At 35.6% G+C, this 12,144-nt stretch overlaps 1 protein-coding gene across 1 annotated transcript in view; it reads left to right on the forward strand.

Moving 5' to 3' along the window:
- HECTD2 (HECT domain E3 ubiquitin protein ligase 2) overlaps positions 1–7,934 on the forward strand; it is a 121,625-nt gene extending 113,691 nt beyond the window's left edge. Inside the window, exons 20-21 of the mRNA XM_075216428.1 lie at positions 1,977–2,120; positions 4,576–7,934. Of these exons, the coding sequence (XP_075072529.1) occupies positions 1,977–2,120; positions 4,576–4,696 (265 nt within the window). The 3' untranslated portion in view covers positions 4,697–7,934. The remainder of the gene's footprint in view (positions 1–1,976; positions 2,121–4,575) is intronic.
- Positions 7,935–12,144: the final 4,210 nt, after the last annotated feature.

Genomic DNA, 12,144 nt, shown 5'->3' on the forward strand with positions numbered 1-12,144 from the left:
CTTAGGGATACCAGCAAGGCAGTGGTCCTGAATCACTGTCACTCCACTTTTGGCACACTGCTCCCTAAGACCTGGAGAGGTAGATCAGGAAAATGGTAGTACACCAGGGACCGATCTCCAAGGTCTCCTGGCAGAGACCTAGATCTCAATGCCAGTCTGACTTCAGCTACCTCTGGGTAGTAAATGCCCCTTTGCTGTTCTCTGGAGCTGGTTTTTAAAGGCAGAAATGACCTTCTCAGGAGTATCAGGACCTGTCTGATTGGTCCTTTTCTGTGTTTAACTTTTCACAGATTTGCTCTTGATACAATTAGGGACGGGTATTGTTCTATGGCTACAGAGCAGAGTTTGTTTAAACAGGAGAAATCACAATCCGGACACATTACATTTAAAAACACAATGTAGTCCTCTGTAATTAAACAAAGAACTGTACCTATGGACCTTTTCCCTATCTTAATAACATGAGACTCCCCGGTGTGATTAACATTCATAAAGGAATAGGGGACAATATTCTTTTTTTGCCTAGACTGAAAAAATGGACTAGTCTGCAGGGATACGCAAGATAGGAAAACCATGCTGCTAGACATATTACAACTTAAAAATACAATATATATAACTTTAAATATTGACAATTATGGAGAACCAGAGGGCTAGAAAAAGTCTATGTTTTTATAGTCCACAGTGGTTGAGGTGATATTAAAACCTCGTTTCATCACATATGTCTATTTTCTTTCTTCTTGTTGAACCACCACAACCTTCTTCCAGGCTTATCATTTTGTTACCTTCTCAAAATTTCTCTCTTTCTTAAACCTTTGAATGCCAACGGTCTGTGCCAAAATGGTATCCCAGAAGGTTTTGAGCTTTTGCATTTTTAAGCTATCTTGGTTTATCAGGAATACATTTTTTAGTTCTAAATCTACCCATGCCAATTATTGTTTTCCAGGACAGACAAGACTTATGTTGGTACCATAGTTAAGTAAATGTTTTTTTTAATTTGTTCACCACTTAATTTTCATTTATTTTTAGCTGGTAAAGCACTTGATTTTTGTCATATCCTTTAAACCTCTCTCGCTCATACTTTTTGATGGAGAACTACCTCAGGCTGATGTTTTTCACCTTACCCCTTTAAAATGCCTTAAACCTATCCCTGTTCCCATTGCTAACACTTGAAGGGGTTGTTGCCATGGGACCCTCACTCTATGCTTTGCTCAGTAGGATCTTGGTACCTGTGCCGATCAATTGTGGTGAAGATATGTGCACAAACAAAAGTGAAAGGGATACGATGCACTGAATTAAAATGACCACTCGCTCTTGATTGGATGATTGTGAGTGTGAACAATGGGGAGCCAGTTTCAAACCTGTGTGTTATATGCCCGTCTCCTTCAGTACATATACAGCTCTGAGAAATCTAGGCATAAACTGAAATAGTTAATAAATATTTACTAATTCTCCTCTGTTGCTGTGTGTACTAAAAGTACACATTATAAGGCGTACACACAGTAACAGAGGAGAACATAACACATTTGAGATATAACACATTGCACAGAACGCTGTGGATAAATATGTTCATCATCATAACCATTTATTTATATAGAGCCACCAATTCCCTTCCCCAATGGAGCATACAGTCTAAATTCCCTAATACACACACACAGACTAGGGTTAATTTTGTCAGCAGCCATTTAGCTTAGTAGTATTATTTGGGAGTGGGGGGGAACCAGTCTAACCAGGGGAAACCCACGCAAACACAGGGAGAAGATACAAACTCCACACAGATAAGGCCATGGTTGGAAATCGAACTCATGACCCCCATGTTATGGGGCAGAAGTGCTAACCACTGAGCTACCGTGCTGCCCTGTTCATCTTCAAAATGTGTATAATACTAATGATGTGTTTCAATATGGGAACATAAAAATAAATTATTAGGGGGCAGACAAAAACTCTGTAATAGAATCCTAACATTATTAATACTTTTACAGATACTTTTGGGATGTTGTTCTTGGATTTCCTCTTGATCTTCAAAAGAAATTACTACATTTTGCTACAGGAAGTGACAGAGTGCCAGTTGGAGGAATGGCAGACTTGAATTTCAAGATTTCCAAAAATGAAACACCAACTAACTGGTAATAGTGCATTTGTACAGATATGTAATAAGTTTTAGTCTCATGGGAATGGCGTCACTTACTTGTACCATCCAAACCCTAGTAACTTACAAATTTTTATAGACATTCCTAACTACTAACACTAAGGGGGAATTCAATTCCCCCCCCAAATAGCGCCGCCGCTAATACTGTACTTTTAACACAGGTTTCTGTGAGCCGGCATTGAAATAACTGTATTAACAGTAATTATGCGCACTATTACCGTAATATCGGTAATAGTGCGCAGGCCATGTTACTTTTTACAGTAACATTGTCAATTGAATTCCCCCCTAATGGTTTATCAGTTTACAAGTCAATCAATACATCTTTAGGAAATTGCTTTGTGCCAGTAACTTCTGGATAAATACATATTGATATAATGTACTGTCCAGATAATACTTGGAAACCAGTTATATCCAAAAACTGAATTATTTGTAAAACTGTAAACTACGTTTACATACAATAAAGTTAATCATGCAGAAGATTTAACATGCATAGTTCCCATGTAATGGACTTTATCACGTCTCACAGTGTGAACAATGAAAAGCAAAAAAAAAAATATTTATCTGTGGCACTGAATGAATGCTTGAGCAAGTATAAGAATGTGAGTAAAATATGAGGGTGGGGAAGAGAAGACGCTGTTCAAACAGGAGACTCCTTTAACTAAAAAAAGAACAAAGAGTACAAAACTAGTGCTAAAATCTTTTAGCTCTCATTGATTTCATATAAAATTGAACTTATACTGCAACAATGGCAAAGTCAAATGTATATATACAATTCATTTATTTAAAATAATGCTAATAAAAACAAGAGTTTTAATAAAATACAGCTATATACTTTGACATTGTAGTCCCATGAGGAAAAGCCATAGTTTAGGATCTCTTTATATAATCACTATATGCTTTTTAGAGTCATTGAGATGTAGATCAGCTTCATTGTCTTTAGTAAATATAAATCCTGGTTAAAAGCGGAGAATACCGAGGGGCTAAATAAATAAATTTGCTGGAAAATAGCGTCTGTATCATACTTCATATACTTGAGCTCCAAAAGGAACAAAGTGTCCTGATTGTGGTGGAAATATCTAATATGTGTCACAAAAGTCCAATACCGCTATTATCACGGTTCAAATATAGTATGCGCTAACAGCACCCCACCAGCACTGTCTGTACAGCTTACCTCCTCCTTCTTGTTTACTCCACCGTCCTGTGTGTGCACGGTCCCCTTAGTCAGTAGTGACTGTCTCCAGACATATGTAGTTGTTGGTCTGATGTACAGAAATGAGTTGATCCAAGATTTGTAAACTGGACTTGATGTGTGAATAAAATGAACTTGCTAGCGTGGTTCTTTGGAATCCATCTGCGGTTTCATCAATAAATATAACATTGCAGGCAAATAAATGCTATAGAAATAATTTAGTGCTGATTACAACTTTATCCTGCTGATAGAACTGGTGCCTGGGAGACATGGAGCAGTAATGTCACTTTCCTGTGACTCCAGAGCACCCGTTCCCAGCAGTAGAAGCTGCACCAAATTGTCACTATAGCAGAGCTAGTCCCTTACCCGACTATGCTATGTCTTCCCCTGCTTCCCGATAATAGGGCACCCATTTGTCCCAGTTTTCCAGGGACAGTCCCCCTTTTCAATCTCAAATCTTTCTCCTAATTTTTTTTTCCCCGTAATTCAGACTCTTGATGCACCCAAATTAACAGAATAAGTGGAGGTTCATGAAATCGTTTTACCTTATTTTGGAACTTAAAAGAAGTATAAGACTAAATTTATGGACTAAGAATAAAAAAAAAAGAATAAAAAAAATCACAATAAATTTTTGTTGTGACTCTCACAATGATAATATCTAAAAGCCATGAAATATTTATGTAACAAATTGAACCCAAAGTCTAATTAGATCCAATTAGATTAACAATACATAAAAATCTGTTTTATATAATAAAGATTTGCAATCATTGTGCTGGTATTTGCATTGAAATAGACGTGACTGAATCTAGCGCTGTTTGTTGTGTTGCACAACAGTCTATATTATTTTTGTTTTTTTGCTGTTTGAAGACATTTACACATCCCTCAGTACAGCTGCGTTTTCGGTTCAATTCTAATCAACTGATTATTATTATTATTATTATTATTATTATTATTATTATTATTATTATAATTATTATTGTTTTTATTGTTTTTGTATTCATCCATATATACCAGGCATACAGTGCACCATCAAGATTGTGTTTTGTTTTTACGATTATAATTTTATGGACTGTTCAGGGCATATGGGTATCACATATGTCTCTTTTAAAATTATGGGAGATATTTCATGTAAACAGCAATTGGAGAACATCTTCTTCAGTATACATCTACTTCACTATGTAGATTTGATTTTATGTTTTAAATTGTTGTATAAAAAATATTTAATTGGTTTTATTTGTTCCAGGTTGCCCACAGCACATACGTGTTTTAATCAGCTGTGTTTGCCTCCTTATAAAACAAAGAAGGAATTAAAGCAAAAGCTTACAATTGCCATTTCCAACACAGAAGGTTTTGGGCTGCAGTGAAGAAGCACAAGGAGCCTTTACAGATTTCAAATCTAATTTCTTTATCAACCCATTGAGAATTGCAGTTGTGCTAAGAGTGCGACAGTGCTGACTGCTCAGCCACTTTTGGTGAATGAGACTTCAGACGGACAAGGAGAAAACTTCGGAATCACAATAGTCTCTCTAGCGGCTGCACTTCCATTGTCTGTTTTGTGCACTAGAGAGACCTACAGAACCTTGCAAGGGTTAATCTTGTTGTACATAACACTTCCTTTACAGCTTTAGTCAACTACTTTAACATTTTTTAGTTATTTAGTAGGAAAACTTATCACAGTCCATCAAACTGCTTTAGAATTCTTCCTGTGATTTACAATGCTTTATTATGTAGAAAAAAGCAGAATATTTATGAGTTGTAAATGAATGTGGATAGTTTTACATTTTTCTACTGTATCTCATTGTAGGAAATGGAAATGTTTTGCAAATGTTGTCAGTCCTATGTACTACAGTATTATGTATATATGAGCTTACCTACTATAACTTAATTCTAAGCATTTACTTAGGCTTTTGCAGGTGAGAGGTGACCACACAAACTTATATACTTAATTATTCAGTCCTTTTGTATACCTATTGTACAAGTGATTATTGCATATAAATATGTACATTTGTACATATGAAAGCGACAACCTTTGTTAGATGCCAAATAGACAGGGACCTTTGGTAGATGCCATGTACGTTCCCGGAATACAGCGCTACCATATTCTCAACGTTTCACCAATAAGGACATGGAGCATCTTAAATTTTCCTACTAAAAAAATAATTATCTCATAAAACTGCGCAAGAACAAAATAAGGGGTGTCTGGGACACAATTTATATATGCGTTTATTACGCTCTTGTACATAACGTTAGATATTATTTAAGAGTTTGATGTATATAATTACATGGTAGGTGAATGAAACTTTTTAAAGTTCTTTATTGGTAACTGACACTTTATTATATGTGATTCTTTGTGCTTTACGTACATAACTGTTGGTGTCCCCGACAGAAGAATCATTTTAGGAATGTCAGTGTCAAAGGTACACTTTAAAGGACCACTCAATTCATCATTCAGGATGGATTTAATGGTCCTTCAAAGTTTACCTATACGCAGTGACGCTCCTTATACAGCAGAGAAGTCTATCTTTCTTTCTCATTGATATTGCTACAGGCCTCACAATTGCTGCCTGCACTGTGTCTTTGGCGAAATTTAAATGCAGCGTATTATTGTATAGTGAAGTTTGTAACTTTTATGATATTTTGATACTTAGTGAAAAGCAATAAGTGAGCCTCAAATAGTATTAAGCAGGAACTGATTAGAAGTGATCCTGGAAATTCATACATTGATCCTAAGAAGGTATACATCACAAATGGCACACATCTGTGACTGTGAGTATTACTAAGGCAGAGAAACGGTGATGCTGTCTTCTGACCTGGATACTAATAAGTAAAAAGTATTGTTACCATTTGCCGTGGTTATTGACAGCACTGTTTCTCTGGAGGTTCATTAGTAGCAAAGAATATTACTGAGCTGACCTGTGTGATTAACAGGTGAACTAATCAGACTTGCTAAAGCCTTAACTATCACACCAGTCTGTCCATAGGATTTAACTAGTAACTCCAAGTACAGAGATCAGAATCTTCTCAACAGGTCATATGGTATAACTGCAATTGGATATTCCATTGATCTCCTATGTGCACAATCATTGTTTGATAGCTCCTAAAGGATACCACTCATATGCAATAAAGGAACACTAACCCTAATATATGCCTTAATCCATTATGAAAAAGGCATTTATACATGTATTTGTAGAAGATCCCATAACTTGGATGTTTATTTTTTAGATAACTTATCTGTTATCTATCTGACTGGAAGCATCTGCCCCTATATCACCCATAGGCTCAGGTAGGTTGAGTGTAATGCCAGTCAAAAGAGTTACTAAAAGGAAGTCTTGCATAGGGAATAGATACCCTCACCATGATAGAATCCCCAACATATATACCTAGTTCTGATAAGCACACTAAATATTAGCTTATACCATTGTGAATGCTGTTAGTACCTCTTTTATATAAAGCAACTTGTATTATAGGTTTAGTTGCCCTTTAAACAGGATAAGTACTTTGCTTGATAACCATTCAGAAGTGTCATTAAAGTAAGTCCCAATTAAATTGCTCAGATCAGTGATGAACGTTTACATGTGTGCTATTTGCACTATGTAATTCAATAAACCTGTTAAATACAGGATGTAAGTAATAGAAGAAAATCAATATACATAGTAATATACTAAGTGTTATTAAGTAATATGTGTACACCATCTAAAAATACAGGTTATTTGATGATGGATTATGCCTTTCCTGTTAGTTTATAATTTGTAAAATATCGTTTCAGTAACATTTATTTTTGCAGAAAGAATTTGGGACATGAGGAGATGTGTAACTGTCTCTTTGAAAGTTTTTTTTTAAAAAAAATATTGCGATATTGATCATTGAGAATGTCTGGAGTTGCAGTATAACTTCAGTAAGATTATCAGTAAGACGGATTACTGTCATATTGTTGTTCTATAGCTAAAGACATACTTGATAGAAAAGCTATGAAACATTTAGACAACATTTCATGGACTAGGAAGCTTGTTTTTCTGGTAATAAATGGCGTTACAGAGTTCACTTATTATGGAGTATGCATTTACTAAGGTGATTCATGTAGATTTTTATGTAACAATGTATATGACAAAAGCAAGAGCACAAACGTTTGTGTTATGAGCTTGCAGAACTATACGGAAAAGGGGGATGTTGTAGTATGTTCAGTGTAGATTACTTAGCTTATAATACTGCATGTTCTGCTTCCAGTAGTAGGTGTAGAACCTTTACCAAGGCCCTTGTGTCTTCTCTTAGTTGTCTGTTTTTCTGTTCATAGTCGTACTATGAGCTGCATAATTTTTCTACCAACATGACAAGAAGTTGTTTTAAAAACACACATATTAGATACAAATATGTTAGCAAAGACAGGTAGTGATTGCTGCCCAGAGTGAATTTGTATTGAAGGAATTAGGGCTTGGTCAAAAAGCTACTTTGATTTGTTAACTTGAAAACGTCAAAATGTAGGGATGAAAGAGTCTTTAAAGAAGTTTTAAAGATCCTGGAATATTTTTCATATATTTATACTTAGATATAGTCTAAGAGTGTCCTGTGTACGTATGGTAACAGGGGCGCACACAGGATTGTCACGGGGGGAGTTTCTCCCCGCTGACCGAAAAAAAAAAAAACCACGAGAGAGAGCTGCTGCGCATGCGCCCGCGGCTGCTGTCCTATACAGCAGCCGCGGCGCTGTCAAAGAAGCGTCCGTGGCGGTGCTGTATTGTATACAGCACCGCTGCGGACGCTTCTTTGACAGCGCCGCGGCTGCTGTATAGGACAGTGCCGCTCTGGTGGCCACTTAGAGCAGGGGGGGTTTCTGGAGACTCAGAAACCCCCCCTGCGTGCGCCACTGGGTAATAAAATATCCAATGGCAAACTCTGTCTGCCTCACCCCCAAATGTTGGTGTTGATAGAGTTTTGTCTCCTACTGTACATTAGGGTATCTCATGGGTTGTGAGCTCAGACACGGAGGATGGAGGCTGGATTTAGTACTGCTCAGCCCAGGTGTTAACATACTAGGGAGCAGATTCAGTTCCCTGCTTTGTTCTTTACACTATTACCGTTACTAGGGGCAGGGGAGCCTTAATGACATGTGTTATATTCTATTCCCACCACAACATAATGACGCAATTTGCATCATCATATTTGCTACTTTTCACCGCTTCTAATTCTGGCCTAGCATCAGGGAAATTGCCAAATTCTCTCGGGAGTCCAAGAAATCACCCACTATTTCATGAGACTCTCAGACTTTCCATGTATACTTTTTCGCAGGCTCCATTTTTAATGTTAGCTTTTTCAAAACTGTATGACAGATACATTTTAATAAAAAATATTTTGTGTCACCTACAGCCTTAGTTCTCAAGATGTGGTACATATACCTCATGCGGTACCTTAGAAGTATTGTAGACGCATTTCAGTCTGTTAAATATAACTCAAAAGCATTAAATGTATTAGTACATGATAAAATCTAATCAGAACTCTCTATAAGTGATTTGGCATAAATTAAAAAAAAAAGGTTGAAGAACTCTAATCTACAGTAAAGTAGTCTAATCTACAGTAAAGTAGTCTATTTTACAGTAAAGTAGTCTATTTTACAGTAAAGTAGTCTAATCTACAGTAAAGTAGTTTAATCTACAGTAAAGTAGTATAATTTACAGTAAAGTAGTCTAATCTACAATAAAGTAGTCTAATCTACAGTAATGTAGTCTAATCTACAGTAAAGTAGTCTATTCTACAGTAATGTAGTCTAATCTACAGTAAAGTAGTCTATTCTACAGTAATGTAGTCTAATCTACAGTAATGTAGTCTAATCTACAGTAAAGTAGTATAATTTACAGTAAAGTAGTCTAATCTACAATAAAGTAGTTTAATCTACAGTAATGTAGTATAATCTACAATAAAGTAGTCGAATCTACAATAAAGTAGTATAATTTACAGTAAAGTAGTCTAATCTACAATAAAGTAGTCTAATCTACAGTAATGTAGTCTAATCTACAGTAAAGTAGTCTATTCTACAGTAAAGTAGTATAATTTACAGTAAAGTAGTCTAATCTACAATAAAGTAGTTTAATCTACAGTAATGTAGTATAATCTACAATAAAGTAGTCGAATCTACAATAAAGTAGTATAATTTACAGTAAAGTAGTATAATTTACAGTAAAGTAGTATAATTTACAGTAAAGTAGTCTAATCTACAATAAAGTAGTCTAATCTACAATAAAGTAGTATAATCTACAGTAAAGTAGTCTAATCTACAGTAAAGTAGTCTAATCTACAGTAAAGTAGTCGAATCTACAGTAAAGTTGTCGAAGTGCTACATTCAGTTATTTATAATTCTGGAATCTAAAAGTTTATTCCTTCTAAATATCATGCAGTTCATGTCATTGAAAACAAAACTAGTGTTTCCATTATGCCTGTGTTTGTATCATATCTGATATAACATTAAGATGTTGTGTTGTTATTTATGTGTGGGCCTTTCTGTTTCTTAGGAGGAATGCTTCCTATAGGAACACCACAATTATTAGCAATTTATCCTCTCTGCTAGAAATGCTTGACCGAGCCTGGCAGAAATTTTGTTTTATTCAGTGTTAAAATGATGTTGTTGGAAACAACAGAGATTGACATTTTGTGTGAATATTGCTTTTTTATGGCCCCTCTTTTTCTCTTTTATATCCCACATTTAGGGTCGTTTGCTAAAATAAATTGCCACTGGCATATTTAAGGAAGGACATTTTGAGGAGTGATGTATGATATAACATCTGATTACTTAGCCGGGGTCAAGCATTCCCTATTCTTCTGATTAGGGTTACTCTACGTTCCATTCTTCAGTTTAAGAATTTGCTGTCTTCAGATAATTGGGATGTGTTTTTACATCCTGTGCTTATGTCATTACTTTTATGTAATATCAAAGGGACTGAACCTGAAAATGTATTGTTAAGATTTAGTTCTGACATATATAACATATGCTATAATTGGTGCATCTTATAGTATCTTATAGCCAACATCTCCAGTTCTAAGAACAAGTACTATATGCGGGTTTATTACTCATTCTATATCAAAAACTATAAATGTCTTTATTTAGACTAATTTTTACTGTCTATATACTACAGGGGGCATTTAAGGAAAGCAGTGCACAGAAAAAAATGTGGTGTGACAGCAGCCAATCAGATTTTAGCAGGAGCAGAACTGCACTCACTGCGGTGTTTGTGGCCCCATACAAAGCTCAACAATTCTCCTCCACCCTACTGTGGCCCCTGTTCTGCTCTTCTGGACATACAAAGGGCTGGGCCATGCACGATTAAGCCCATTTAGTTAATCATATAGACTAGATATATGCCTACGGCAGCATAGAAAATTTCTTTAAAACACATTTTTTTTAATGTAGCTCAAAAACATTTTAATAGAATCATCTACCCTGCAATTACACTTAGCAATATGAACTCTATAAAATATTTAATATAAGTGGTGTGTCCGTTTACATTATACAATTTATTGTGGATCAACGACTGGTTGTTCTTCCAAGAATAATGTAACTAGAATTGAAGCCTTTATACAAAGTGTTTGTGCTTTTTCCAATTGCTGAGCAATTTGACTCTTACTTCCTACGGTGTGTGTGTGTGTGTGTGTATTTCTGCATAAAAACATTTTGGAACATTTGAAACGTATGTTCAAGACAAGTAAGACAACTGCTGTTGTCTGTAATCCTAAAGAGAAAAGCTTTATTGTTGACCTTGTTTAGAATTTTAAACATTGCCTTAGGGTGTTTTTATTTATTAATGATTTTTTTTTTACTGTATAAAAATACCTCAGAAAAAAAAACTGCTGTTTGCATAAATTATATGTTCAATAGAAATGTTAGGGACACGTTTTATACTTTGTACAAAGAGTAAAAAATCTGTCTGCACTTGGTTTTTGCCTATTATGTATATTATTTTATTTTATTTATCAGTCATGCAGTCAACCTTGGCTGTTTATATCATTACTTATTAAACTTTAATTTCCTTTATTATGACTTCCCTCCAGAGCAGAGCATTATCAAGAAGAAACAGGCCATTCAATTTAATTCCACCCAAATACAATGCAACTTAGGAAAACCACCAGGGAATTGCAGTGTGTAGCGTTTTCATATATCTCTGTGCTGTCCCAACTATGCTGTTCACACAGACAGCAGTGGTGTATGTGGTCTCGATGCCACTGCAGACCTATTTTTCTTGCTGTAATCTCTTGAGTCGCATATTGCGTTGCTGTGTGTGTGTGTGTGGACAACATAGTTGAGATGGCAGAGATGATTGAAAATATATCCATGACCGTTTTCGTGTTGCAACCTAAGACAATGCTTGTATGGACATGGCTTGAATTTATTTACAGCTAACATTCAACCCTGCCTCCAAGGCTCAAGAGGGCAGAGGGCATCTGTGTTGTTTAATTCCTCTATGATGTCTTTCTTACTTAATGTTTTTAATTAATAAAACTGTACTTTAACACTATAAAATGTTAATTCCCCTGGGAATCTGTGTTAAGTCTCTTTACGCACAATCGCCAAACTAGGCATGTTGATACTTGTCAAATTGACAAATTAATATATTGCATGTTTTTTTTCCAATATTATATGTTCTACTATTTAAATCACTTCTCTAAATTAACCTTTTCAGCTCTGTTACTAATAAAGTATTACCTCCATGTGTCAAGTTAGACAGGGCCGTGCAGGGCCCACCGGAGAAATGACATGATAGGGGCCCATAAAATAGTGTGTGAGTGCTGCATGTCACATCGGCCAGGCAGCGGAAGAATTGAAAACAGC

This window comes from Mixophyes fleayi, chromosome 6, assembly GCF_038048845.1.
Source record: "Mixophyes fleayi isolate aMixFle1 chromosome 6, aMixFle1.hap1, whole genome shotgun sequence".
Taxonomy (NCBI): Eukaryota; Metazoa; Chordata; class Amphibia; order Anura; family Limnodynastidae; genus Mixophyes; species Mixophyes fleayi.